This window comes from Hypanus sabinus, chromosome 15 (genome assembly GCF_030144855.1).
Source record: "Hypanus sabinus isolate sHypSab1 chromosome 15, sHypSab1.hap1, whole genome shotgun sequence".
NCBI classification, from domain to species: domain Eukaryota; kingdom Metazoa; phylum Chordata; class Chondrichthyes; order Myliobatiformes; family Dasyatidae; genus Hypanus; species Hypanus sabinus.
In genome coordinates this window covers 50917017-50940587 of record NC_082720.1, presented here as the reverse complement: position 1 = coordinate 50940587, position 23571 = coordinate 50917017, and the positions used below count along the sequence as shown (strand labels likewise).

General features: G+C 40.3%; 1 protein-coding gene across 1 annotated transcript; it reads left to right on the top strand.

Moving 5' to 3' along the window:
- Positions 1 to 462: 462 nt before the first annotated feature.
- LOC132405515 (CCR4-NOT transcription complex subunit 7-like) lies at positions 463 to 21643 on the top strand. The gene is made up of 7 exons (XM_059990389.1): positions 463 to 600; positions 5303 to 5449; positions 6710 to 6903; positions 7972 to 8133; positions 9565 to 9709; positions 11433 to 11543; positions 19464 to 21643. Exons 2-7 carry the CDS (start codon positions 5336 to 5338, stop codon positions 19593 to 19595), a joined length of 858 nt encoding a protein of 285 aa, XP_059846372.1. The 5' UTR covers positions 463 to 600; positions 5303 to 5335; the 3' UTR covers positions 19596 to 21643.
- The last annotated feature ends 1928 nt before the right edge of the window (positions 21644 to 23571 follow it).

Genomic DNA, 23571 nt, shown 5'->3' with positions numbered 1-23571 from the left:
CGACCTCTGGCTATTCACCTTCCCACTTCAGGATATTGTGGACGCGATCAGAAACACCCTGGACCCTGGGAGGCAAACAACCATCTGTGCTTCTTTCCTGCGTCCACAGAATCACCTGTCTGACCCCCTGACTAAAGAGTCCCGTATCACTACTACCTTCCTCTTCCCTTCCCTCTGTGCCACTGTTGCTTCCCCCAGGTAGGTCCCCCTCCCAGCAGAACTCAAACAGGTGTGGAACTGGAATTCATTGAGCTTGACAACAAAGAAGCTACGTTGGAAAACCTGCTAATTTATTTGTTTAATTATAATCTAATTAACAAGGTGAGCGACATTTAGTAGAGACTCGTTAAGCCGAATGGCCTTACTCAGCTCCTGCGTCTTGCTGTACACTAAGTGATTAATGACTGATTGACGTGTCGCTTGGTTTGTGGCCCCGCCTTCTTCTGACGGCGCACGCGCTTTTTGTTGGGTTTAATAATTTGTTCCGGGCGTCTCGGATATTGTCGAAATTGGGGAGATGATGAAAGGAATTTGTTGGTAGCCATTCTACGTGCTTTGAGAATCAGTGGGTTAATTGCACGCAGGGTTTACGGCTGGCAGGTAAGTGCATGCGGAGGTTGCATTGTTGCTGGGAGAAGCGGGAATGGTCACATTGCTCCCGAAGGAGCGATCCCGACTGGCTCCGGCCCGCTTTTGAAAACATTCCCACCGGTTCCCGAGTCCGCTGCGCCAACATCTAACGTGTTTTACTTAGCATTTTAAATAACTGCCCTTCTTTTGGGCCTAACGTTGCTGATCCATATCCTCCTCTAAATGTGTTACATGTGTATGAACTTATCCTAGGTTGCTCAGAAAAAGAATGGTGTGTTTTAACAGTTATGTTTTATGGAATGCCTCTGCCATATCGGTATACGTATTCTGATCCATCGTGGAATCTATTTTGTAAAATGCACTATTGGAACCAGAATAATAAATGCTGGACATGATCAGATCTGCACGTAACTTCTTGCTTGAATTAGTTACTATTTTATATACTGTTGAAAGTCTTTTTGGCCACGCACGTGTAAGGTAATTTCATGTATAGTTTATATCAGCTGTGGGTGCAAGGGCGGCCTTTTTCATTTGAGTTGGAAAATTGGTTATTTGCCCCGCTGAAGAGGAGTTTTAAAAACAAGGCTGGCGTTTCGTGCATGAATTATTTGCATCGGCAGAAGTGACGTCTTTTGGACGAGGTTTTAAAATCTGCTTGAAATGCCAACGGGCAATTTCAAACGAGTGAACGGAAGAAATGTTAATTCTGGTTGCATAGCTAATATTTTTTCAATTAGCATTGGATGAAAGTAAGTGATGAAACAAGTATAATGGTGTTCTGGAAAGGATAGCAAAAGCATTTACAGTACAGTATAGTACCTGGATTAATACAGGAAATGTCGGGCTATGAATCTAGTGCTGAGAATTAGGAATGGATTTGATCGATTTTTTTTTCAAATAATAAAGACCTAATGGCCTGAATGGCTGCCTCCCACGATGCAAATTTTCTGCAGTTTTTCAGATTTGAAGTTCAGTCTGGTAAATTTGATTGTTTTTGGGTACTGAGGAGTGTGGTAGAACGAAGGGAGCTGGGAATGCAGGTCCATAATTCGTTGAAAGTGGCATCACAGGTAGATAGATTTGGAAAGAAAGCCTTTGACACATTCGCCTTCATATTGAGTATAAGAAATAGGGTACTATAAGACATTATGAGGCCTAATTTGGATATTGAGTGCAGTTTTGGTCACCTACCTACAGGAAAGAGGTATATACAGTGGCATGCAAAAGTTTGAGCACCCCTGGTCAAAATTTGTCACTGTGAATAACTAAGCAAGTAAAAGATTCTAATTTTCAAAAGGCAAAAGGTTAAAGATATGACACATTTCTTTAATATTTTAAACGGGATTACTTTTTTATTTGCAAAACGAGTGGATCTGCTGATGCTGGAAATAAATAAAAACACAAAATGCTGGCAGAACTCAGCAGGCCAGACAGCATCTATGGGAGGAGGTAGTGACGACGTTTCGGGCCGAAACCCTGATGTCACTACTTCCTCCCATAGATGCTGTCTGGCCTGCTGAGTTCTGCCAGCATTTTGTGTTTTTATTACTTTTTTATTTCCATCTTTTACAGTTTCAAAATAGCAAAAAAGGAAAAGGGCCGAAGCAAAAGTTTGGGCACCCTGCATGGTCAGTACTTAGTAACACCCCCTATGGAAAGTATCACAGCTTGTAAATGCTTTCAGTAGCCAGCTAAGAGTCTTTCAATTCTTGTTTGGGGGATTTTCGCCCACTCTTCCTTGCAGAAGGCTTCTAGTTCTGTGAGATTCTTGGGCCATCTTGCATACACTGCTCTTTTGAGGTCTATCCACAGATTTTCGATGATGTTTAGGTTGGGGGACTGAGGGCCATGGCAAAACCTCCAGCCTTGTGCCTCTTGAGGTAGTCGTTTGTGGATTTTGAGGTATGTTTAGGATCATTATCCTATTGTAGAAGCCATCCTCTTTTCATCGTCAGCTTTTTTTTTTAAACAGACAGTGTGATGTTTGCTTCCAGAATTAGCTGGTATTTAATTGAATTCATTCTTCCCTCTACCAGTGAAATGTTCCCCGTGTCACTGCTGCAACAGAAGCCGAAAGCGTGATCGATCGATCCACCCCCGTGCCTAACCGTTGGAGAGGTGTTCTTTTCGTGAGATTCTGCACCCGTTTTTCTCCAAACATACCTTTGCTCATTGTGGCCAAAAAGTTCTGTTTTAACTTCATAAGTCCACAAGACTTGTTTCCAAAATACGTCAGGCTTGTTTAGATGTTCCTTTACAAACTTCTGACGCTGAATTTTGTGGTGAGGATGCAGGAAAGATTTTCTTCTGATGACTCTTCCATGAACGTCATATTTGTGCAGGTGTCACTGCACAGTAGAACAGTGCACCACCACTCCAGAGTCTGCTAAATCTTCCTGAAGGTCTTTTGCAGTCAAATGGGGTTTTGATTTTCCTTTCTAACAATCCTATGAACACTTCCCTCAGAAAGTTTTCTTGGTCTTCCAGACTTCCACTGTTCCTGTTAACTGCCAGTTCTTAATTACAATATGAACTGAGGAAATGGCTATCTGAAAACGCTTTGCTATCTTCTTATAGGCTTTTCCTGCTTTGTAGGCATAATTTATTTTAATTTTCAGAGTGCTAGGCAGCTGCTTAGAGGAGCCCATAGCTGCTGATTGTTAGGACAAGATTTGAAGAGTCAGGGTATTTTTAAAGCTTTGAAATCACCTGGCCTTTTCTAACGATGACTGTGAACAAGCCATAGCCCTGACAAGCTGATTAAGGTCTGAGACCTTGGCAAAAGTTATCTGAGAGCTCAAATCTCTTGAGGTGCCCAAACTTTTGCACGCTGCTCCTTTCCTCTTTTTTAACTCTAAAATTGTGCAAAACAAAAATAATACACTAATCTTGCTTAACATTTTGAAAAGCGTTTCATCTTTAACTTAATGACTTGGAGATCAGTTCATCTTCTACTCAACTATTCACAGTAACGGAAAGTTCGATCAGGGTGCCCAAACTTTTGCATGCCACTGTAAGGTTGAAAGAGTACAGAGAAAATTTGCAAGGATGTTGCTGGGTCTGGAAGACCTGAGTTAAGGAAAGATCGAATAGGTTCGGACTCTATTCCTTGGAACGTAGAAGTTTCAGAGGAGTTTGATAGAGGTATACTGAATTGATGGGCATACATAGGGTAAATGCAAGCAGGATTTTTTCACTGAGATTGGGTGGAACTACATCAGAGGTTGTGGGCTAAGGTGAGAATTGAAATGTTTAAGGGGGAACATGAGGGGGAAACTTTTCACTCGGAGGTCAGTGGGAGTGTGGAGTAAGCTGCCTACCCAAGAGGTGCATGTGAGCTCAATTTCAATGTTTAAGCAAAGTTTTCGATAGGTACATGGATGGTTGAAGTATGGAGGGCTATGGTCCCTCTCAGATAACTTTTACCAAGGTCTCAGACCTTAATCAGCCTGTCAGGGCTATGGCTTGTTCATAGTCATCGTTAGAAAAGGCCAGGTGATTTCACTGGGAGTAGGCAGTTTAAATGCTTTGGACTAGATGGCCAAGGGACCTGTTTCTGTAGTCTACTTTTCTATGACTAACAACATCCACTATCTCTCATTTGAGGAAATAACAGGCATCATAGACAAAGAAAACCTTGTGAATCAAGGTTTCCCCTGAAGGAAACCATGCCGAACTTGGTCTTTTCTACAACATTCTCCAGGGCACTGTCATTTAAAATGCAAGTGCTGCCCCGGCTTAATTTAACAAAATGCAACGCTTAACAACTACCCAAGTAAAATTTAATTTACCATTCCTTCACCCAGTTTCCCAATTATTCAAGATCTTGTTGTAACATTGGATAACCGTTTCACTATCCACTTTTCCAGCTGGTTTTATGTCATTTGCAAATTTACCAATCATGACAACATTCTTATCCAAATCGTTAATATAACTGACAAACAACAGAGGGTCCAGCACTGATCCTTGCAGCACACCACTATCCAAAGGCCTCCGGTATGAGGAAAAACCTCTCTGCTGGCACCTTCTGACTCCTACTGCTAAATCTACTTTGCATCTGGTTGGCAAGCTCACCCTGGATCCCATGTGATCTAATCTTCCCAGGGCCTCGTAGGCAATGTTTACTACTCTGCCCTCGTCAACTATCCTGGTCAGCTCTTGTCGGGGGTGGGGCCAGGGGGGGTGAGGAATACTGAATCAAATTCATGAGACGTCTTTCTACACACAAATCATAACAAAAAATACTAAAGACAATGGAGATCTGAAATCGAGGAAAAGTGCAGGAGAAAGTAAGCAGTTCGGCCACATCAGTGCTAAGAGAAATAGTAAATGTTTCACACCTGAACCCTTTCATCGAATGAGAGAAACCAATTAGTGTAGATAGCTGAGAACATGGGGGGAAGTCAGTGAATGGAACAAAAGGAATTTCTCTGATGGGTCAATTAAGCTTTTATTGTCTGTAATATGTTGCTAATATTATAATGTATTGTCTGCCCTACTGGGAAGAAAATCAACAGTGAGCAAGAATGACCAGTCCTGATGAAGTCAGAAAGAAATGGGGATCCACCTAAAGATATTGTTTGATATTTATTTTTGCAGACTGCAATGCGCACATACATTTTTTTTCAAAGAAGTTCTGTTCCTAAACATCTTAGAAATGGAATAGAAAAATCTTGTATTTAGTCTAAAAATGCGTATTTTTATTTTCCAGACCACATTAGCCCACTATAGCAATCTATTCAAAATGCCAGCTGCAGAAGACCACAGTCAGGTAATCCGTGAGGTGTGGGCAAATAATCTGGAAGAAGAAATGGGACAAATTCGACTAATTATTCAGAAGTACAACTATATTGCCATGGTAGGTTATTTTTGAAACATGTGAAAGTGTTTTCCTTCTGACTGCTTGATATCTGACAGTAAATGGAGTGGAGGAGAAAAAGCTGAGAATGAATTGAAGAAAGTATTGCAGTTTGACGTACAAGTAAAAGGTGGCTTCTGATAATTTGAATTTTGGGGATATTTGGACACTATGAAAATCAAGAATTATTGTGCAAGGAAGTGGCATGATGTTGAATAGTGAGATACATATGAATGTCCTGATAGCCTTTATTGCTGATTCAATTTAAAGAGCAATGAGGTACAAGTTGCAGGCACTGTTTTGTGTTAAAGTAATGAGTAGGGTTCTGCAAATTCCTAATTAGTTAGGAAAAATGTTTGAGGATATCTTATTGAAAATATGTAATGTAGAAATGAAGCACAAACAAGAAAACTTCACTTTGAAGTAGAGAAGGAAGAATGTTTTATTGATTTTTACATATTCTGTTTAATGCAACAATTAATAAAAAAAAATTTGGTGTTTTTTCACAACCATAAATTGACTTCACAGTCCATGAAGTGCTATTTAACCTGAAAGATGGCATCACTGATTGTAAAGAACTGAATTATTTATACAAAGTTCTGTGCTGGGGTTTAAGTTGATGTGATCGCTGACAGAGGCTCAACTAAAAATGTAACTACTTGGAACCATATATTTAAGTAACTGGAAGAAGAATTAAAGTGGAATTGAAGATCTCTTTATGCCTGGAGTAATGGGTCCAAAATATCCATGTGGATGCTGGAATTTAAATAAAAATTAGCTGGAACTGCTGAATAGATTGGATTTTTTTTATTAATCACACATACAGTACATCAAAACATAGTGAGCTGCTTTGATTGTAATAACAACCAATACAATCTGAAATGCGCTGGGGACAACCCACAAGTATTAGCAAAGTTTCATAACAGCATCTGAAGAGAATTGATTTTTCACGTTGTTAACTTTTCAGGTATTGTTAAGTATCTGACTATCTCCAATGTGTTTTTTTTTATCCTTCAGGCATTCTCTGTACATGGTTCTCCATTATCACATTGTCCATTGCTGGCTACTCATTCCTCAGTCATCAGTTCTGCTGAAGTGCCATCAAAACATAGAGGAGTCATTGACATGAAATGATGACAAGCGCTACCTGACCTCTTGAGAGTTTATGACATTCTGTTTCTATTTCAGATCTCCAGCACATGCAGTGTTTATTTTTATTTTAGTAGATCATCAGTGCTTCTTTTTGTTTTGTTTTTCTAGGATACAGAGTTTCCTGGTGTTGTGGTAAGACCTATTGGAGAATTTCGAAGCACTGTAGATTACCAGTATCAACTCTTACGATGTAACGTGGACTTGTTGAAAATCATCCAGCTAGGCCTGACATTCATGAATGAAAAAAACCAGTATCCTCCTGGAATCTCAACTTGGCAGTTCAACTTCAAATTCAACCTCACGTATGTATCATAAATTCTGCCAAATCCACTTCATTTTTAGCCTTCTATAATGTACTCCCATCTCTCATTTAAACTTGGTATTTTGCTGGTCTTAATTTTATTATACTCTTACCTGCCTAAGATTTATTAATTGGACTGTAGTTCACTTGGGCTTTATAAGTTTATGGTTTTATATTGTGTTTTCGCCCGTTCTTTCTTGTTGCCATTTGTGTGATTTTTTATTTTGCATGTGGAGGTGTTTGATGTTCTTGTTACCATTTGCACGATCTATTTTCTTTTCGCATATGGGGTTTGATCTTGATGCCATTTGTGCAATTTTTTTTGTGTGTTGGGGGGAGGTTGATGTTTTTCTTTGTTTTGTGGTTGTCTGGAGAAGACTAATCTCAGAGTTGTATATTGCATACATACTTTGGTAATAAATGTACCTTGAACTTTGACTATTATTTGACAAGCCATTTGACTATCAGTTAATGACTCCCTTTGTCCTATCCCAAAATTCTTGCAATCCCTGGATAATGGTCAGAAGGAATACCTCATTTCTCCCCTCCCTTTCCCTGGATAGCTGTGAATTGTGGTAACTATTACTGCTTTGTTTGAACTTGATAAATATGTTACATATTTGACTTGTACACAGTCCCATGTTGATTTATGTGATTAATAATAGAAAAGCTAACCTTTGGAAATATTGAGAGTGCCCAAGTGGACTTTGACTTGTATTTTATTTCTCTTAAAGTGATCCAGCTTTAAATCTTATTTTAAAACAAGCGGTTCTTGTGGGATTTTGCAACAGTATAATTTTCCCCACTGTTGTAACCTTAAAGGGCTAGGTCATTTTATTTTTAAAATTAGAAGAGTTACATTGACTTTTGGGGAGAAGGAAGTTGGTGAATGGGGTTGAAAGGGATGATAAGTCAACCATGGTGGAATGTGGAACAGATTCAATGGACTGAAGGGCCAAATTCTGCTCCTGTGTCTTATGAGCTTTGATTTCTATGGTTTGGTCATTGATAACTGTATAGCTTACAACTGGAGGAAAAGAATCCTTTTCAAGATCCTTTTGTTTTATAGGGAGGATATGTACTCTCAAGAATCAATAGATCTGCTGAGGACTTCTGGGTTGCAGTTCAAAAAACATGAAGAAGAAGGGATTGAAACCTCTTACTTTGCAGAGCTGCTCATGACGTCTGGGGTTGTCCTTTGTGATAATGTTAAGTGGCTTTCATTTCACAGGTTGGTGCTTGCAAAGTTAATACGTATTTGGAAATTCAGTTTAGTATTTTGAACCAAGTTTAAGTAAATTCACTTCCAGTTAAAGGTAAAGCTCTATTTTTGTGATAGTAAATTTTCCAAAGTCCCTTTCCAAACAGGTCTGCAGTTTTTCAATGCAGTGAATTTCCCCTGATGTCTGAAATTAAAACGCTTTCAAAATTTGAATAGTGTTTCTTTTTTGGTAGCTTACCTTATTCAGAACTAACCCAAATTACCATTCCCCGGAACTGCCTCTACTTGAATCATCAGTCACTCTCATATTGTTCTGCTTCATTATAAGAGAGAGGATCCCTCAAGAAAGGAATAGTTTACAATTTCAGGAATTATACTGAGGAAGTATTCTGTATGAAGTGTTTTCATTAAGCTGTGAATTCCTTTTCATTTAATAAAAGATGCCAAAGCTTTTTTTTACAGGAGCCTTAAAAAAGGAAAAAAAAATAACATCTGCCCCAATATACCTTGTCATTGAAATAACAAAGATGCAAGTTTTATAACAAAATTTAAAAAAAAAAGAGTAGGAGGGAATTCAAAATTTTAAGATTCACATAACTGAAGGAACAGCCTCCGTTAATGCAGCAACAAGTTAGAGGAGTTAACGGACAGAACCGGATACAAGGTTGATAGGGCTGGAAGAGTTTAAGGGTCAGTATGTTGCTTAATTGGAAGCCAGTATAGTGAGCCAGTGGATGCTAAATCACTGATATTGATCATTTTCCTGGGTTGATCATTACTAAAATGGTACAAGGCATGGAAGAGTTACATTTATGCAATGTAATTTAATAGTCGAAGAAGAGCAATAGCTGATGGATTTCTGCACCCTTTGGGGAAAGTATTGGGGAGCCAGGAAAGACGGAATCTTGGTTTAGTAACACTGGCGTACACTGTGAAATTTGTTAACTTTATGGCAGCAGTACAATGCAATACATGATAATAGAGAGAAAAAGAAAATTATGAATTACAGTATGTTAAATAGTTAAATAAGTAGTGCAAAAAAATAGGAAATTAAAAAAAAAAGTAGTGAGGTAGTGTTCATGGGTTCCATGCCCATTCAGAAATCGGATGACAGAGGGGAAGAAGCTGTTCCTGAATCATTGAGTGTGTGCCTTCAGCCTTCTGTACCTAATTCCTGACGGTAGAACTGAGGAGAGGGCACATCCTGGGTGGTGGAGATCCTTAATGATGGACGCTGCCTTTCTGAGGCAACTTTCTGAGAGAGTCAAAGTTCTGAGTGAACTTTGCATCAAAAATCACATTGAAAATAAATATCACTGATAGGTTTGTTTTTGAATATTTAATTTTTGAAAATTTTCATCCTGTTCTGAGGAAAATGTCTTTAAAATTTGAATTATATCCTGAACATTTCATTAAGAATGAATATTGTTTTTATTGCAGTGGTTATGACTTTGGCTACTTGATTAAACTTCTAACCCACTCACGACTGCCTGAAGAAGAGCAAGAATTCTTTGACATCCTACATTTGTTCTTTCCAGCAATCTATGATGTGAAATATCTGATGAAAAGCTGCAAAAACCTAAAGGTGCTTATTTTAAAGCTGAATATAAGTTGCATGTTTTCTTGCTGTGCTGGTTATGAAATTAAACAATGTTAAGGGATGTAATCATTAGGAGATGTTAAATTAGCAAGTTCACTTTTAATCTCGCTGAAATCATGTGGATTCACAGAATAAGATTCGTGTTTGTATATATTTGCAAGTCTGCATTTTAACATGAGGGGAAGGATCAGAATCAGGTTTATTATCACTGACGTAAAATTTGTAGCTTTGCAGCAGTAGCATGATGCAAGACAAAAAAAAATTAAGTCGCAAAATTAAATAGTGCAAAAGAGGAATAATGAAATAGTGTTTATGGACTGTTCAGGAATCTGATGGTGGACTGGTTTTGGTATGGCCTAGTATAGTGGTCGCCAACCCTTCAATCGCGATTGACTGGATGATCTTTGAGACTTTCCCAGTAGATCCGGAAAGAAAAATAAATACACAAATACTGTTGCGAGATTGTTTCTGGGTTGCAGGGTTATAGTTCCGTTCTTTCTGCCCAGTGTGCATGTGTGTGACTCCCCCACACTACACAGTGTAATTCAGTGGTCCCCAACGCTGCACCTTTCCTCATTCCCTGTCACGCCCACTGTTGAACGCACGTGAGGTCATCAGTCGCCTAAACGCAGTGACACCCTCGCGCCAGGGATCACTGGGTGGCCTCTTGCGGCCGACGGGAAGTGCCGTTGATACTGGCCTGGAGTGCGGACAGCTGGGCGCCGCCCCTAAACCTGTTTACCACACCGAATGTTTGTGGGGAACCCGGTGCTAAGGTATTCGCAGATGATCTAATTCGGGCTCAGGGTTTCGTAAGTATCAGAGCAGCTACCGCACTGCGATCTACTGAAACCAACTTTTGTCGGCCGATAGATCCTACAAGGGGGGCGGGTGCACGCCCTGTCGCACACCTCGTTCAGTCGATTGCTTTCTCTGGACTGGTACGGGAATCTCTGGCCCTGACCTTATCCTCTCACCCCACCCTTGTCCAGCTGCACCTGGCCAAGGCGTCTGGCAGTGGGTGGGCTTGGAGGCTGGAGTTCAGGCTGGGAGGCTGTCTAATGAGGCAATGAAGCCCTCAAAACTGCTTCAGCACCTTGAGTCCAAGTACCCTGCTCTTAAAGACAAGCCTGCTGGGTTTTGTGAGTGGAAAAAACGTGAGCAAGTGGGACAGAAGCGAAGTGCTGAGAGTCGCGAAAACTAAATAGTGGAATAGACTGGACATAAGGAACCTGCTTCAAGTATCTCTGTACTCTAGTTGTATTTAACAATCCCCCCCTCCCCCCCGCCACCTATCAGCTGGTCCGCAAGAATATTGTCAATATTAAACCGGTCCATGGTGCAAAATGGTGGGTACCCCTGGTGTTCATACATTATTTCTACTTCCGGGTTGCGGGGTTTTACTTCCAGTCTTTTATGCCCCGGTGCACATGCATGTAACTAATCGATTTGGGGGTTGATCTTGCCTTTCACTAAGGCCGAGGTAGGGGATCTTGGGCTTAAAAACTTTGGTGACCACTAGCCTAGTATGTAAACACCAGCATCCTTAAACGGAAGAGTCTACAAAAAGTAGTCTGATTCTCAATTTGCAGCAGCAGGCTGGCAAAACAATTTGTAGGTCTGTTTTCTCGGTCAGTGATTGAACTGCTTAAGCCATTCAGACTGAAAATTAGCAGCCAATTTTAAGCGTTAATGGATTTCTCCACAGGGCGGTCTTCAAGAAGTTGCTGAACAGCTTGAGTTGGAGCGAATTGGGAGACAGCACCAGGCAGGCTCAGACTCACTTCTGACAGGCATGGCTTTCTTCCGAATGAGGGAGGTATGAAAATTACTCCTGTCATGAGAATTAAAGCAAAAAATAACTTGATCCTACTTCACTGCCCTCACAGTGCATATGTACAAAGCTATGCAAGGAATTAAACACAAGGTATTATTTGTGAAAAGATAGTGCCTTTTCAAAGGCAAATAAAGAGAGGATGGAGATGGATGTCGTTCCACTATGTGCTTAAAATTGAAATCCAAATTAACCTGCACTGGAAATGATATTTTTTAAAAAAAACAGCTTGCATACAGGAAATGATGTTCATTCAAAATGTATTGCATCTCCAAAGGCCAGAACACTCCCCACATGATATCTGTGGGATGTCAAACTTAATGACTGAAACAAAAAATCAAATGATCTAAGTGTTTGATGAAAGAAGGATAGTCTCAGAGATTGGGCTTGGAAACAGTTTTAAGCCTGATTTATACTTCTGTGTTGCATCTACACCGTAGGGTGACGTGCACCTCCCCAAAATGTAACTTGAACGTCACGCAGACTGCAACAACTGTGATTGGTCCACTTGGTAGCATCGCATTTCCTCCTACACATTTCTGGTTGCTGCTTCTCCGCCATGCCTGTACACCGATGCGGAAATAGATGAACCAAATCGTCAAATCTACCTGCCGACATGTGAAAATGTTTGAAATGCATTTCCTTGTCCATGTCTCTCACGAAGAAACTCAACACAGTGGCACAGAAACCCCACTGCCAACTAGCATTTTGGTGCACACCAACGCATGCTCGCTACAGCATAGGGCCTATGCAGAAGTGAAAATCAGGCCTACAGCGTAGCCCATACGCACAAGTATAAATCGGCCTTTACTGCACAGTCTTTAACCATTTTCACTTTGAAAATACCAGCCTTGAAGATGTTTCTGGTGGAGATCAGCAAGAAATGCTGGGCAAATTAACCACAAGGAGAGCTTGGAGCCCTCTTTTGGCACGATCAGCCGGGTTGAGATCAGTAGTTCCATTGGTTCTTTGGGGTTGATTGCCTGATATTCTGGATTTGATTATATACATGACATGGAATCCTCTTATTTCATTAAATATATAGCCAATAACAACTTTCCTGTCAGTAGAGAATTTGATATAATCTAGTTCTTTCATTATCATCTCTGCCATCTTAGGTGCTCAAGTAGCAGCACCAAGTTCAAGTATGGTGAGATTTGATTTGGGAGCAAGCATTAGCTGGCCCAGGATAAACACAACTGAAATATATCCAGTAATGTCTGTGACCTTCAGATATGCAACAGCAGCAATGGCTTTAGCTGATGCATCATAGAATACACAGACCTCTTTGTTCTGAGCTGTAGATAATGGAATTGTTATGTAGCTTCTTGGAATCTTCAAACTTTTAAGATCTTGAAGAGAAAAACACCATTGTTATAGGGAGCGGACATCCCACCTACAAGTGTCCACGATCAACTCTCTTAACCTGAAGCATCCCTGGATACTGACTGGAGCAGTAAATCCAAGAGGGTCAGATAGGCTTTTGATAGTCGATCGCATGCCATGACGCATGATCTTTCGGTATCAGTGAGCTGGAAAGTAAGGGTGTCAGGTTCAAGGCTCCATCTAAAGCCCAGACTGTGCTGCATAGTTGAGAGGTCCTGTCCAAGATCAAGATGCTGTAGACCTTTGGCCAGATCTTCAGATGGAAAACATTGCAGTCTGAGATTAGACTGCGCCAACATGTCTAGCACAGCTTCCAGCATGCTGACTGCTTCTTCTGTACTAGAAACTGATTAAAGTCCATCTACACAGAAACGTCTTCCTAAGTACCTCCATACTTCAGTCCCAAATTCTTTCTCTCCCTCAACAGCTAACCTCTTAAGTCTATAGATTGCCACAGCTGGTGAGGGGCAGTTACCCAATACATGAACTCTCATGTGGTTTTTCCAGAATCCCATAGTCTAGTTGGTGGTCAGGAACTCACCTGAGATCATCTCTATGATCCTCTCTCACTAGGAAGCTGTAGCACATTTGTTGGATGTCTGCCATCACTGTGACTGATTTGGTTCTGAACCGCGTGAGGACCCTGAGCAGACCTTTGTTGAAGTCTGGACCCTGCAAGAGAACGTTGTTCCTTTGAACTCTGCACTTGAATCAAAGACCGTTTGTATTTGTGCCAGTTTCTGGGGATGGCAAACAAGGAAGTTGGGCAAATATCAGTTTTTATGTTTGGATCTGGTGGAGGCGCCAACTCAGTGTGATAGTTCATGAGTCTCTCTATGAACTCTGCATAATGATCTTTCATTTCTGGTTTCCTTCTCAATGTGCGTCCATGGAACATGAGTCCACTGAGGGCCCGCTCTGTTGCTTGGTAGAAGTTTTTGTGGCGAGTGAAAAGGAAAAGGAGCTACCCAATTGCTTGACTCGCCTTTGTTCATGAATTGAAGGAGGGTGCTGGCTTATGATCATCATCTGAGTGACAGAAGGCCAGCTTGCCTAAATCTGGCTAAGCAGAGGCAAGTATATCAGGGTGCTTGGTTTGCTTACCTGCAATCAAGTCAAGTCACTTTTTATTGTCATTTCGACCATAACTGCTGGTACAGTACACAGTAAAAAGAGATGTTTTTCAGGACCATGGTGCTACATGAAACAGTACAGAAACTAGACTGAACTACGTAAAAACAACACAGGAAAAAAACTAGACTACAGACCTACCCTGGACTGCATAAAGTGCACAAAACAGTGCAGGCATTACAATAAATAATAAACAAGACAATAGGCACAGTAGAGGGCAGTAAGTTGGTGTTAGTCCAGGCTCTGGGTATTGAGGAGTCTGATAGCTTGGGGGAAGAAACTTACATAGTCTGTTCGGGAGAGCCCAAATGCTCTGATGCCTTTTCCCAGACGGCAGGAGGGAGAAGAGTTTGTATGAGGGGTGCATGGAGTCCTTCATAATGCTGTTTGCTCTGCGGATGCAGCGTGTAGTGTAAATGTCTGTGATGGCGGGGAAGAGACCCCGATGATCTCAGCTGACCTCACTATCTGCTGAAGGGTCTTGCGATCCGAGATGGTGCAATTTCCGAACCAGGCAGTGATGCAGCTGCTCAGGATGCTCTCAATACAACCCCTGTAGAATGTGATGAGGATAGGGGGTGGGAGATGGACTTTCCTCAGCCTTTGAAGAAGGTAGAGACGCTGCTGGGCTTTCTTTGCTATGGACCTGGTGTTGAGGGACCAGGTGAGATTCTCCGCTAGGTGAACACCAAGAAATTTGGTGCTCTTAACAATCTCTACCAAGGAGCCATCGATGTTCAGCAGGGAGTGGTTGCTCTGTGCCCTCCTGAAGTCAACAACCATCTCTTTTGTTCACATTCAGAGATGGGTTGTTGGCTTTGCACCAGTCCGTTGGATGCTGCACCTCCTTCTCTTTCATACAGATTCCACTTTCATAGGGTCTGAAACCAGGACATGAGTCTTTAATGCTGTAACAGTGGGCAGATGAGCACCATCAAGGCAGACTTCACCCATTGTGACCCAACCCAGGTCCAGTCGTTGGGCATGAGGTGCACTGTGCCAACCATTGCATGGTTCACGTACTACGTTACGTACACGGATGGTGTCTGCCAAGCAACAGGAGAATCTCAGCAGAAGAGTTAAATGTGTGTGTGTGTGGGGGGGGGGGGGGGGGGGTCTTGTCAGCCATGGTGTTAAGATGTGAATGACTGCTTGTAATTTTAGGAGTTGGAATTTCAGCCCTGTTGCTGGGATATGGTTACACTCAGTGAGGGTTGGCAAGGTTAGGCAGACTCCCCTCCTACTGAATCCACAACAAATCCACTGGCTCTTTCTCTGACAGCTTCAGATGTTTCAGACATATCTTAAGAGCGTATGGGGAAACAGAACTTTGAATACTGAATATGACGAAGAATGTTGATTTTTGCTAAAAACACATTTCTCTGATCATCTAATGTCACATAAGCCTTTTTTTTGCTGAGGATGTTGGCTGGACATATTTTAGAACAGAATTTGCCTTGGACCCCTATCCCACATACCTCTGTGCATGAGGAGGTAGCTACGTCTGTTGCATGCTGAGCTGGCTGTGCTCTGCTGGGATGTGCTGGAACCAGTAGTAGACCCAGGTGCTGGTCATTGTTGCACTCAGTATAGTGTATGATAACTTTACAATTCTTTTGCTTAGTGTGCTGTTGAAACACGATACTTGAAGCATATTGAGTGCTCCTGTAGAAAGTGCTCCAGTCTGCAAGTGTTTTTTCTCTGAATCCTCTGTATTTCCTTAAGGAGTGAGGTTTCTTTTGGACAAGGAATTTCTATTGGGGCTCACGATAGTGTTTTCCACTTCAGCTTTGCTGACAGTGATTGGGGTTTTTGATTTTCAAAGATTTACTATCAAAGAATTTTAAATTATACACCTTCAGATTTGTCTGCTTACAGGCAGCCACATGCTTTTGATGGGGAATGAGGTTATTCTCAGAAAGCAGACACCTGAAAGTGCAATACTAGGGTCATGTCGCATTTCTGCGTGGTGGTAGAACGAAAATGGCAGATAGGTGGCATGATGCTTCATTTTAAACTTAAACCCTCCGGTTATCCACTGTTCTTTAATGTTGTTCAGTAGTTTCTCCACTATATAGGGTTTATTCCTCTCACTGGGCCCTAGTAGGCAACCCTTTTTTTTTGTTTTTTGCAGCTTGCAGTTCTGACAACAGATCTACAAACTCCAGTAGCTTCCACAGTTCTTTCTGAGAGGGTTTGAAAATTACTGAGTCTGCTGAAGGGAGATTCTTTGGTTGTCTCGGGAGAGTCACAGAATTGGTCCATCCTCTTGCCACAGCACTTGTAAACCCGTAGCTGGATTACTAGTGTGAACTGCCACAACCCTTGCATGTTGTCGTGCCTTCCTGCCAAGCCGCTTGCAGAGAAGGTCTAGCTCTTTGCTAGGTTTGACATTTAGTCCTACCATGGGTTTGCAACAACTTGACTTCCAGGACTGATAACTAGCAGACTAGTTGTTGGACACTTTTAGTCCCACTGTGACTAGGTCTTGATAAGCCAGCTACCAAATCAAATCTAATGCAGCTGGGGCTTCTGAATGAGAACGTCGTGGAGACTGGTTTGGTAAATGTGTGTCCTGGGATAGATGGATATTCAGTCTGCCCATTTCTGTGCAGATGGGATTGGCATCAGTAGCAATTCCTGACTGAGGTGTTTGCTATAGTGAGATTGCAGAAATGACTCTTTGCAGTATACAGGGACTGTGCTTTGCACCTTGGCCCCTGAGGAACACTGTTTTGTTTGGCTGTAAGCATGGATATTAGTGTATGGTTGAACAATAATTAAACTTGAAGTTATCCACACGTTTCAAGTTAACAAAAGAACAGTAGTTGGCAGCTTATCTGGGGAAAGGAGGACTCTGGTCTGAAAACCACTGCTCACTGTGGCTATACCCGCTCATGGGGAGGGGGGGAACCTGTAATGCTGCTGGTGCTAAATGGCTGTTCCTTTTGATTTATCATCTCTGTGGACAGGGGGCCTGCTGCATGCCGGACAGCTTGCTCTCCGTAGCATACTGGCTTGACTTGTGCATCACATGGACAGCCTAAGACGCAACATCCATGGTCGACCCCAACCAGCAGCAGGCCTCAACTATTGGTTTAATCTGCATTGCTCAAAGAAATACCAATTTCAGTGGACTGTTGAGACTTATATTTAGTAAGAGACTTGTATTTACTTATGTATATTTAGTAAGATGCTGTGGCTGTTGTGACAGCAAAGTATGACTGATTCTGTTTGTAGACTCGCCACTATCTAAGTCAGCTACTGCTTCATTCACCTCTGCCTCTGCTGAGGCAGTCCGCTTCACGGTCTTCCTTGAGTGCACTTAATGCAGCCTCTCTCCATGTCTGTCTGAGCTTTTTCTATTTGCCTCAGTGTGGCATAAGTCACTGTCATTCTTGCCGCTTTAGGCTCGTGCTGCAGCTATGCTATGCTAATGTGGATTTGGCGATCAGTGTTGCTTGACATTGTCATTGGTGGCATTCAGGTGCTTATCCAGTTTGCAGGTGATGCCTTTGAAGACCAGTTATCTTTTCACTCTGCTGCCCTCACAGTGCGTGTGTACAAAATGAGATCTTACTCGTGAAAAGATATTGCTGTCTCAAGGGCAAATTGTCTTTCTGTCATGTACTTTAAATCTAATCCCAAGTAACCTGTGCAGGAAAGGGTATTTTTTTAAAAAAAGTTTATGTACAGGAGGCAATGTTCATACAAAATGTACTGCACCTCTAGAGACCAGAACAATACTGTTAACTGTGTCCAAATATTGGAGACTTGAGAGACATGTTTTCCTGTTTTATGTTTTTTTTTCCCCCTAGGTTTCCAATTTTATGCCTGGAGTTCCTGAGTATTGCATTAGATATAATTTTAATCTCTTAGATGGAGACCCAGTAAAGAAGAGAATTTTGTGCTTTATGGCACTTTTCTCTTGCCTTAAGTAGATTCTAGCTGCTTTGTTTCATGCATAGAAACAATAATATTACTCCATGGAGAGCCGACACGATTTTATGAACTCTGCTGTCTGTAGACAACTTTAGTTTAAACTGTTACTGTGCGATGCTGAAATGGACCAACCAGCAAAGCAATGTATCCCAATTATTACTTTTCATGTACTTTATTTAGTTCTGTAAAATTGTTTCTAGACAGATTGAACAGAATATAAATAACTGAATTGACACTAGCAAATAATAATCAGCTGAAGCATACCTATACTTTCAGTCCTTTCTCATGAAATTAAGGAAAAATTATTTTCCTATTTATAAGTCACATCTAACGGGATGCGTATATAACTGTACAAGTGATTAATTTACTGCAAGAAGTGGTGACTGGTTCTTATACTTGTCCTCCAAAGTCATTGACCAAGTTCATTGTCACTTCAGGAAAGTGTCATTTTGTTAAACCTTTGGATTTTATTGGAAAGAAACACCATAATTGTACAGATGTCTAAAGAGCTGGGGGTTTATTAGCATCATAAATCAGGAAATGATCCTTGTTTGATTTTAAACCTTGTATTAGTATATTTGAGCCTTTGGATTAGAGTGGAGCGTGCAATGTGCAGTTGCCCAGAGATTGGTAAAGAGACCATTGATTTCTTTATATACATGACTTGGATTTAAATGCAGTTTCTAGATTTTTAGATGATACATAAGGTGAAGTTTATTTGTGAACTATGAGGATAATATGAGATGGATAGCAGATGAAATTTAACGCTGAACAATGTTAAGTTTTATATTATAATAGGGAAATGAGAAGAGGCAAAATAAACTAAAGGGCACATTTGAACAGACATCTGGGGATATGTGCATAGAGTATTGAGAAGTGCAAGGAAGTTGAGAAAGAGATTAAAAAGAAACAATTCTGAGCTTATTTATGTGCCAAGAGTAAGGGAGTCATGATGAACTACAAAACATTGATTTGGCCACAACTGAAACATTGTCTAGTTCTAGATGGACACTTTAGAAAAGGTGGAAAGCTTTGTAGAGGGTATTTAACATTCACTGAATGAGTCCAAGGCAATGGAGTTTTGTTATGTAGACAAATGGGAGAAGCCATGGTTGTTATCAATAAGGAGTAATGAAAAGGGCTTCTGAAAGAGCTGTTTTAAAATTGTGAAGGATGCATGCAGAATAAAAGGGCAGAAAGGTGAAGAACCAAGGAACACAGAATGAAGTTTTGTAAAAGAATTTAGAGTTACATTAGGAAAAACTTCTATACTTCTAGATTTGATGGGACAAATTGCCACCACCTGTTTGTAGCCATTTTGAGATCTCATTCTTTTTATATATATATAAATGTGATTGTTCCTGAACTGTGCTATACTGATTTTGAATTCCTAGTATTGGTGGCAGCTACAAGCCCATCCTTAATATTTGTGTTTTTATTTTTCAGTTATTTTTTGAAGACAACATTGATGATACAAAATACTGTGGACATTTATATGGCCTTGGGTCGGGTTTAACTAACAACCATAATGGGACAGCTGGTATATCGGAAGAAGAAACCAACATCAAACAACACTGACCTTCACTGAGATATTTTACCAACTTTGTTTTTAACAGACATTTTAATACAGAATGAATGTTATTCTCTTTGCACAATTTTTGGAAATATTTGGCTGAATATTTTAATAAGACTGGACATTCAATGTATAAAACATTTATAAATGCTATCCTGCAGTTTTTTTTTAGATAAATTGAAGTCATAGAAGGGAAGCCAAGGTTGATGTTAATCTGCCAAGAATTAGTGGAGATCTTTCAGTTTTTTGCTGAAATGCTTATTTTCTGCTTTACTTCTCTTACCAACTCATTTTCCCCCTTGACCAGATTAATTTTCATGGTGTTCTGAGTCTCAACACCATTAACGTTTGCAAACATGGGCAATTATGAGAATTGTTTGCCTATCCATGCCTAAACACATTCATTGTCTTGAGTGGTAAACTGTTATGGGTGAAAAATGGCCTCAGCTCTAGAATTTTCATTGGATTAATGTTTATCTTGCAATACAGTATTCACAAAATTATTCAGTGGCATTGAGGGTGACATTTATGTATCTTGAAAGAGAAACTGCAGACCAGCAGCAATATAGAAATCTGAAATTGTCATTGTTCTATTCAATTGGTTTAAAAAGTAAAATGCAAGAAAATCAACTGTGAATTTAACGTGTCTTGAATCAGAATCAGAATCAGACTTTAATCGCCAAGTACCTGTGCACATACAAGGAATTTACTTCCGGCAGATGTTGTCTCTCTGCTCATAACAATAATAATGATAAATATAAATGAAAATATAGATTATACATACAAGTAGTGCAATCCAAGTAATAGTTAGCCGACAGTTAACCGGCAGTTAACTGTTCAGCAAAGTGACCGCAGTAGGGAAAAAACTTCTCCAGTGCCTATTAGTCTTAGTCTGGAGGGATCTGAAGCGCCTACCAGACGGAAGCAGTTCAAACAGTCTGTGTGCAGGATGGAAGGAGTCCTTTATAATGTTCCCCGCCCTCTTCTTCAACCTGGAAGAGTACAGGTCCACAATAGAGGGCAGGGAGGCTCCAACGATGCACTCGGCAGTCCTCACTGTGCGCTGTAGTCTGGTTCTATCCTGCTTGGTTGTGCTCCAAACCACACAGTGATGGAGGTGCACAGAACAGACTCAATGACTGCAGTATAGAACAGCAGCAATTCCTGAGGCAGACCATATTTCCTCAAGAGCCGCAGGAAGTACATCCGCTGCTGGGCCTTCTTCAGGATGGAGCTGATGTTCTGCTCCCACTTCAGATCCTGAGAGATGTGGTTCCCAGGAACCTGAAGTTCTCCATGGTGGACACAGGGCTGCCGAGGACTGTGAGGGGGGACATAACGGGGGGATGGTTACTGATCTTCAACATGAACGGGTTTATTTGAAATTAGTTGTTCCATTTTTTTTATTAGAAACCTGTTATAGATGCTAATACACTCAAAAGAAAATAATAAGCATTTTTGTGTCAGTACTTTTTAACAAAACTAGTTCTTGTTTTCATCAAATACAAATAACACTGCAAATGTGCATTATCATTCAGACTGTTTCTATCCTAAATCTGAAAGTGATAGATAACACTAGGTTGAGCCCGATCTTCCATTATGACATGAATTAGGTGGCAAGATAAATGATTTGTTTTGTGTTAGTTAATTGCTCTATTAATAATATCACGAATCTTAAATTGATCCATCATAAATTAATGAAATATCACAGCTTGTCATAGGTCAAAATTTAATAATGTTAATTTTACTGTGACGAATATGCTTGTAGATTTTAATAGTTGAGAGAAGTCTCTTTAGTATTTTTAATTATAAATGCTTAATTTACTTTGGCTCATAAAACAAATCTTCCTGTAAAATGTTGTTTTAAGACTCGGTGCTTGATATGAGATTGGAGTCAATTGGTTTTGTGAACCTTCCTCCACTGATCTACTTTGTAACTAATTTGTAATTATTTTAATACTGCAAGCCAAGCTATCCATCTTTTTCAAAAAAAAAATCCGGAACCAATGTATTTTAAATAAGTTTGTAAATTAAATATTTGTTCTTTCATGGACTTGATGTGTAAACATGATATATTAATAAGAAAGAATGGTATATTACAAAAATGTTAAAATACTTTTAATTACAATTAATTTGCAAATGTTAGTATATAAACTCATTCTGGAGACAAAATAGAAACAGCTTAAAGTATATTAATACTACTAAAATTTTATGTTGGAGTTAAATTATGCCATTTAATCATGCCCTTATTATTTTTTCAATATATAGCCCTTGGATTACTGCAGTTCATTGCTGCTGTCCAGCGATATGTCTATTTTTGTTTGCAGGATCTACTGTGGATCCACCTGTGGCTGAAGTCTGGAAGTGGACGATCATCTGTGATGAGGCTCAAGGAGAGGAGAGTAAGATTATGTGTCCCATTGCAGTGGAACAGAACCTACAATTTTCCACAGTATTGCAGTTAGGCAGGTCTTTTATCAATTATTCTTAGCAATTCCAAGTGGTTTTGCTAGGCTTGGTTCTTTGTGATCTAGGAATACATAACATGACATGAAAGATTGACTTAAATGTCTTGAAGCACATGCATTAAAGTGACTGTACCATTTTGCTGCAACAGAAGGCACTGTTCAATGATCATGTTGGCACAAAATTTAATCACATGAGGAGGGAACTCACTTTCCTTGAATGTCTATAGTAAATGAGATTTTTTGTCAGGCTTTGAAAGATGATGCAGATACATGATAAAAATGTGACTGAGAAGGATGAGTTTAGATTCTTAATATTATACAGGGCATTCTGGTGAGATGCAGATTTTTAAAAAAACAAACACAAAGTGCTGAAAGAATTCAGCAGGACAGGCAGCATCTAGAGAGGGAAATGGACAGTCTGTTTTGGGTCAAGACCCCTCATTTAAACTAAATTCTTTCGAGGGGCCAAAAAGTAAAGTTGAAGGAAGTTCAATTAACCATAATGGTCATTGATAAGGTATCAGATTGCAAGCTAATAAAAATGTTCAAGCCCACGGGATTCAAGCGAGTGGTAAATCGAGTCGAAAAAAATGCTTTTTGAAATAGATTCTGGCTTCCTCCCCTTTTCCACTTTGAAACATCGACTGTTTATTCCCCTCCACAGATGCTGCCTGACCAGCTGAATTCCTCCCGCATCTTCTGTGTTGTTCAAGATTTGCAGCATCTCTTGTGTTTGTAATAGTTGGTAGGTGATTTTTTTTCCACCCTCTTTCTGACAGGAAAACTAGTTCCATTAGAATGCCAAAGGGCTCAGTACCAACCAGTCAAGCAGCAGCTATGGAGGGGAAATAAGCTGTTGGCATTTTGGGCCAAGACCCTTCATCAGGATTGGAAAGGAAGAGGGAAAAGCTAGAATAATAGGGTGAGGAGAGGAAAGAAAGGGAAAGAAGAGGGGAACAAGAGGGAGGTGATGGGCAATTGAAGAGAAGGGAGGGGTAACCTCTAATGAATGAAAAATAAGTTTATTCCCTCATAGATACCTGACTTGTTGAGTTACTCTAGTATTTTATGCATGTTCCTCAAGATTAACAGCATCTATAGAATCTCTTGTGATTATTAGTTCTCCCAGCCTTGCTTTTTCATATATATTACTGAGATTTTATCCAAGGGGCATGATAAAAGTTTGCAAATGATACAAAATTGGGCAAGTGATTGATGGGGCAGAGGAAAGCTTTATGTTGCATGAAGGAATAGATTTCCTGGTCAGTTGGGCATAAAAATGTTGTTTGAAATTTAAACCAAGGAAGTATGAGGTAACCTATCTCGTGCTAGTACAGAGGAGGTTGGCTTACAAATAGAGAAAGCTTGTAGACAGTGCAAGAATAGGAGGATAGGCAGGTGGAGAGAAGGGATGCGCTCAGACTGAAGGTTTGAGATGTGTCTATTTTAATGCAAGAAGTGTTGTGAACAAAGTAGATGAGCTTAGAGTGTGGGTCAGTACTTGGGAGTTATG

Coding starts and splice junctions, on each gene's coding strand:
- LOC132405515 (XM_059990389.1), top strand. CDS start 5,336: ATGCCAGCTGCAGAAGACCACAGTCAGGTAATCCGTGAGGTGTGGGCA. Junction 5,450..6,709: donor AGTACAACTATATTGCCATG/GTAGGTTATTTT, acceptor TTGTTTTTCTAG/GATACAGAGTTTCCTGGTGT. Junction 9,710..11,432: donor AAAGCTGCAAAAACCTAAAG/GTGCTTATTTTA, acceptor ATTTCTCCACAG/GGCGGTCTTCAAGAAGTTGC.